This window comes from Gloeophyllum trabeum, assembly GCF_000344685.1.
Source record: "Gloeophyllum trabeum ATCC 11539 unplaced genomic scaffold GLOTRscaffold_00004, whole genome shotgun sequence".
In the NCBI taxonomy this organism is placed as follows: Eukaryota; Fungi; Basidiomycota; class Agaricomycetes; order Gloeophyllales; family Gloeophyllaceae; genus Gloeophyllum; species Gloeophyllum trabeum.
The window spans coordinates 1970465-1977027 of NW_006920413.1; the positions used below are offsets into that span (position 1 = coordinate 1970465).

General features: G+C 48.8%; 1 protein-coding gene across 1 annotated transcript; it reads left to right on the forward strand.

The window, feature by feature from the left end:
• Positions 1 to 2333: 2333 nt before the first annotated feature.
• GLOTRDRAFT_127766 (uncharacterized protein) lies at positions 2334 to 2834 on the forward strand (the record flags this gene model as incomplete). The annotated part of the gene is made up of 1 exon (XM_007866326.1): positions 2334 to 2834. The coding sequence occupies one exon, from the start codon at positions 2334 to 2336 to the stop codon at positions 2832 to 2834; it is 501 nt and encodes a 166-aa protein (XP_007864517.1).
• Positions 2835 to 6563: the final 3729 nt, after the last annotated feature.

Genomic DNA, 6563 nt, shown 5'->3' on the forward strand with positions numbered 1-6563 from the left:
CAGGGATGCATACCTGGAGGTTTTGGTTCAATCCCCAGTCAGTGCACTTTTTACCTCCAATAATGGCCTAGGCCCTTCTGGCCGAGTTACCTTGTTCTGAGCCACTCCCTTTGTTGTGAGCCACTCCCTTTGTTGTGAGCCACTCCCTTTGTATTCCTTGTATTCCTTGTTATCCTTGTTCTTCTTTGTATCTCGATGTCCCCTTGTTCTGTCCTTGTTCTTTGATGCCCTTGTATTCTACAGTATATAAGGGCTCCCTAGGTCGCTCTGTGTCCCCCAGTCTTGACACAGTTTGACCGAGCCCTTGGGTGTTATCTGAAGCTAGTATATTCCACAGCCAACAAGAATCGATAAGGATGGTGCGCACCATATCAAAGATTGTATGGTTTTGACATTCCGCAACACCATTCTGTTCTGGAGTATAGGGTGATGTCATCTCTATACGGATCCCGCGTTCAGCGCAATAAGCCTTCAACTGCTGAAAGATCAACTCCCTGCCATTATTGCAGTGGATCATCACCAGCTTCTTCACAGTCTCCTGCTCCACCTCTGCCAGCCAATGCTTGAAGCAATTGAAAACCTCTGATTTGTGCTTCAGGAAATAGACCCAAAGCCAACGAGATTTGTGGCTGGGATAGGGTATAGATGGTGTGGGGCATACTGTAGTGTTCTCTAACCGGGGTGTACTGGTTGTGGCAGGGTCCCCAAGGGGTATATGTGTGTTTTTGAGGTTAGTCAGTACTGGCTATGTGAATAGTGGCCAGATTGGTCCAAAATTTGGTGTGCACACCGTGGTACACTACAAGACACTAGGGAGAGGTGGTTTTCACCATCAGACCTGGAAGCTGTAGTTGCAGAGAGGGTGCAGGAGGGGTACCAGCCAAAAGCGGTATTTTGCCACTCGCTGATTGGAATCTCTTGGTGTCTTATGTAAACACATAGCATTATATAGAGAAACCACAGTCCCCAAAACCCAGAGTGTGTAGTGCAGTATTGGTGTGGGAAAATGCGAAAACGTGTCCCAGAGCCAGTGGTAAAAAATATTCTTTGATGTTAGACGGGGATGTAAAGCCATAGCAGTCAACTTCCTTATTGGGTAGGCGCAAGAAACTTGTCATCAGCGACTCAGCGATGCTGGTGATGGCTTCCACAGTGTACAAGTGCTTGGTAGATATAGTAAATTGAACGGAAATTACTACTGTATACATCCCGTATAACCCAAACCCTAACCAACCAGGGCTTTCCCCCCTGGACCCCCCCCCTTGAAGATGTTCTGTAACCCGCACCCTAACCCACACCCTAACCAACCGGGTGGGTGCCCCCCCCGGACTCCCCTAAACCTGACCTAACCCAAAACCTAACCCAAACCTTAACCGCCCCCTTGCCGTGCAATGTTGAATATGAGGACGGTACGGAAATAAAGAATATAAAGATGAAAAATATATGCTCCAGTGAGAGTCGAACACTCAAATGTCGTTAAAGTGCTACCACAAGATAGCTGCTGGACTACGGCAGCAATGCTTGTCAAGCAAACTGTATATTGAGATCCATTAGCATCCGGCACTTGCCGCAGTACCGTGATTCGCATCTTGCCGCGCCAACCCAAACAGGAAGTTGACTGCTACGGCCTTACAGTCATTAGACGGTAGCCTCTACATCATATAGGTTGCAACAGCAAGTCCCCCCACCATATGTGATGTTGTTCGCATGCCACAGCAGTCAGAAGAACCAAATATATCAATAAATGGAGCAAAGAACCAGAAAGAGCATGAAAAAGGGTCCCTGGAGTGTACCATTTGATATACTACCATGTTAGGAAGTCCATTATGTAATGTAATGATGGCATCTGTGAACAAGAGCCACTACCAGCATCCCTGATTTTTTGTGCATTTTTTTCCGATTTGATATGGGCTGCCAAGTATTATCCTGCAGTGATCTATATATGGGCTGGACCTATTTATAGCAGTAAGATGTGGTATCTGGGTCTCACCAACATATTCCGATTTTACTGCGATTGTTTCGGAATTTTCCGGCCCAGAATGAAGGCCCCAGGCTATTATTACCCTCCTGGACTAATTGGGGTGGCTGTTTCCCAGGGTATACACCCAAACCCGATCTGGATCTTGATGCCTAGATGCCAGGCAGGGCATTTGAAACCCAGCCCGGCACCCAGCACCCCTCCCGGGACAAGGGAGGGTCATAATACATTACACTGGAATGTTATCCTGTGTAATGCATAAGGGTTTGTGACCACAATAGGGCTGTAATACATTAATACTACAGCATCGGCTGATGCAGCCTTTCGCAAAGGCGAGTATGTGCCGTACTTGACAATGACAGACACTGCTCGCTTGAATGCACACCGCAGTGTGGAGTACCGGTTCAATACCGATGGTACCCCCGGCTTCACAGCCATCGGGCTATCTGAGGAAGGCCAGCTCGCCATCAAGCTCCTCAACTGGGTTGAAGCTGCGAAGGAAGCTGTCGCCCTGACTCGCAAGTACCACAGTGACATCCAGGCCGATACCCTGGCCCGCCACCATGACAATGTCTCTGCATTAGCACACACTCACGGGTGGCTGCTCACCCGTAAGTACGATGTACAGCAGCACCAAGGAGTGGTGGATGACCTCCGCATGGATGTCGGTCCCCTTGACTATGCCGCAGTATCCCTGCTATCCCGCAGACCCAGTCTGTGGTCCGAGGAGTCCGCACCCGCTGCCACAGTTGCTACACCCACTGCCGCGGTTGCCATGCCCATGATGTACTACCCCCCTGATGTCCGGGCAGGCACCGCATATGCTGAAGCGGGGTCCAGCGACGCAGTACATTGACTACCTACCGCAGAAGCATGGCCGGTTTCAAAATGACGGCACCAACTGATGCTTTCGATGCGGGTACGACAGTCACCTCCCGGCCGCTTGCACCTGGACCACCACCACAGCTGGATGCCCGGTACAACCTATCAGCACTGGTGCCAACGGCAAAACATCAGTCACCAGCTCTGACGGTAGACCCTTCTGCTTTGGGATCCTCAACACCTGATGCTGTAGTAGTATTACATTAAACCTGGACAACACTCGTGTGCTCCTTTACAAAGTTTCGGGACAATTGTCCAGGCCTAATGTAATGGGATTTCAGGCGGCAAGCTGCCTGCCATGAGCCGGGCTGAGCTTGAATGGCCTGCCCCGGCATCCCGGCAGGCAGGCAGGGATCTGGGCTAGATCTGGTGCCTCGGGAATAGCCTGGGGGGCTAATAATAGGCTGGCTGATCATCCAGGCACCTGGGTGGCTCCAAAAAATGCACAACAATTCGGATAAAATCAGAATATATTGCTGGGACCCAGATTCCACATATGAGTGCTATAAATAGATGATGTGTATATGTAGACCATGGCAGAACGCAGCTTGGCAGCTCATAGAAAATTGAAAGAAATGCGGAAAAATACAGAAAAATTCACAGGTACTGCCAGTAGTTCCTGTGCACTAATGGCATCACTATATTACATAACACACTTCCAAATAGGGAAATATTGATGAAGAGTTATGGAGGCAGCAGCACGCACAGTGCACCCTACACAACTCACCTGTATTGAGTGGATGCAGTAGCTACTGGTAAAGCTTGCATAAACGACCCCTGTCATTAGGCAGCAGAGCTGCAGGGTTTATATACACTGTGGCCCATAGGCTGACTAAGCTACGTGGAATTACTATAATCCTACTGAGCTCCACCTATGATGTCACTGACCCACATGAGCTCTGTGCCCTTGTACAATAATGGAATATACCAGAGTGTTCCAGAGAGTTCCGGTACGTTCTTGTACGTTGTAGAACCTGGCAGCTAAGTCAGCACCTAGTTCAACACTCCCCCTCGCTAAGTGCCGCGGGTAATCGCGCACGCAAGCGTTGGGCTGACTTAGATTACTTGTAAAACCTAAGTCCAAGTTGCGCTCTGAAGCGCAGGAACTTGACATATCCTAAGTTCTTAGTGAACATGTCTGCAGGGTTATTCTCGCCATCGATGTAGAATAATTCAACTTTCTTCTGCTCGATGACTTCCCTGATATAATGATAGTGAATGTCGATATGTTTAGACCTTCGCTCAGTGACTGGATTAGACGCAAGGAATATAGGTCCTTGGTTGTCACCGCAAATAGGAATGGGTCTGAGTTGGTAGCCTAACTCATCAAAGAGTTGTCTAACCCATACAGATTGGCAGCTACAATGACTGAGCACCATGTACTCGGCTTCAGTGAAGGATAGCGCAACAGTTTTCTGCGCTCTCGACTGCCAACTGAATATGCCATTGGCTAATTTTAGGAAGTAACCGGTTTGGGACTTCCTGGTACTGGGATCTGATGCCCAGTCCGAATCAGTGCACGCAGTAATACCAAGTCCACTAGCACCATCAAAAGCTGGCGTATAGTTACGAGTCCCGATTAGATAGTGGCAGATATACAGCGCTTTATCTAAATGGGCTTGGGATGGATTAGCAGCAAATTGCACTAACTTGGTAACTGCATAGCTGATGTCTGGTCGAGTTCCAAGCATGATATAGAGTAAGGAACCGATCACAGTTTGGAACCGGCTACGAAGAGTGGATTGACCGGGCCATTGTGAGGCTCAGGTCGATAGCCTGCAGGGAGAGGAGTTGCCACAGATTTTGCATTCTGCATGCCACAACGCTGCAGCACTTTATCAAGGTAGGTGATCTGATCAAGATGAATCTCTCAGCCTTGCCTTGTAATGCGCATGCGTAGGAATTCCTTGACATCGCCAAGGTCCCTGCATTCCCACTTCTTCATGAATCGTGACTTAACATCTGACACGAGAGACTTGTCCTTGCCGAAGAACAAGGCATCGTCAACATAGATGACAATAATTACCATACGGCCATCCTTCTCCTTCAATAGGAAGATGCCAGCATCGGTAGTTAGACGTTTGCAGCCTAATTTCTCTAAAGACTCAGCAAGTGTGTGCCACCAGGCAAGCCCCGCTTGCTTAAGTCCGTAGAGTGCACGGCCCAGTCTACAAACCTTGCGCTCCTGGCCTTTTACGGTGAAGCCTTCAGGTTGTTCCATGTAAATCTCCTCATCCAGTTTGCCATAAAGAAAGGCATTGCGCACATCGAGTCCAGAGATGTGCCAGTCCTCAAGTGCTGCTAGCGCGAGCATAAGGTGCACTGTCTCAAAGTGCACAACTGGTCAGAATATTTGGTCGAAGTCTGTACCTTCAACCTGCGAGAAGCCTTTAGCGACTAATCTTGCTTTGCGACGTTGATAAGCCCCAACGATCTTCTGACCCCCAAAATTGTGGACTTGACACATCGTACATCCCCTCCAAAGTTTATTCGACACCACCTGTCGAACCTCTTACACTACAAGTAACTGACGATGGGTTCTGGATTTAATTCCGGACCTTCTAAAGTCCTCAAGGCAGGTGCAGATCACCAACATGATTTATCTCCGCAGCCAGACGCTCCGAAGTCACCCAGGAGAATACCTTTGTGACTAATTATCTCCGGGAACGGCGGAGGCCCACGTCGCAGTGAGTCATTGGTATTACCACTCCCCAGTCATCACGCCCCTTCGTTTCCATCAAAGCGACCGAGTCAGCGGATGTAAATCGATGGCCGGACGGAACGTATCAGTCAGCAAGCAGCCGGAGCTAAACTGCACGTGATCAGCCTGCAGTACCGCATGATGAGGTACTTCAAGCGAGCGTTGACGCGTCGAGGCTACCTCTAGGACCTAGGACGAGCACGTGGAAACACGGCAGGATCGTATGGGACATGGTATAGCGGTGGGCAAAGGCTGAGTAATTGTGTGGGATGCGGAGCATATTCGTTATTTAACTCCGGGCGGACGCAAAACCATTCCAATAGCATAAAAATGTATGGAGCGTAGCGGAAAATCCAAGTTTTGTACTTCACCCTCTCAGCGTACCAGAATTATCATCTCAGCGACCCTCGGAGTCCCTCCGCGTCGGACTTAGCATCTACAATCAATCCTAGCTTTGCCAATAGGCCTGACTCGTCGAAACTAAATAACTCCGCCGTCGCATATCGATCCTAGTAAGCTCCGGATTTAAAGTATAAAATTCACCAAGCGTCTGTAGGCAAGAGACTATTGTGTGGGTTCAGTGGAACTCCCCACCCGGGCTACTGGCGAACCTCGGAGATAAATACTCCGGAGAATCGCTATACTGTTTGTTTCAGGCCTCAAGATTTTGTTTATTTAGGTTTTCCTACGGGCTACCCTACGGCGTCTTACTTCTCCCCCTCCCTTCGAACTTAAATATTACCCTTCAATCGCCTTAGACCGCCTACACCCATACCGCTGGGTGTTTTAGCTTTTATTTCTTTTTGGTCTTTGGTGTTGTCGTGTGTTAGTGCCTATCAACGGTCTCCTGGCGAAGAATCATTTATCCTTATCAGCAAAGCACATACCCGGGCGCATGCACCTCTTGCTGTAGTATTATTACATTATTCACCCAATACTACCGTGTACCCTATTACATTAAACAGGCTACACGTGCGGTGTTTATGCATTATTCTCCAAATA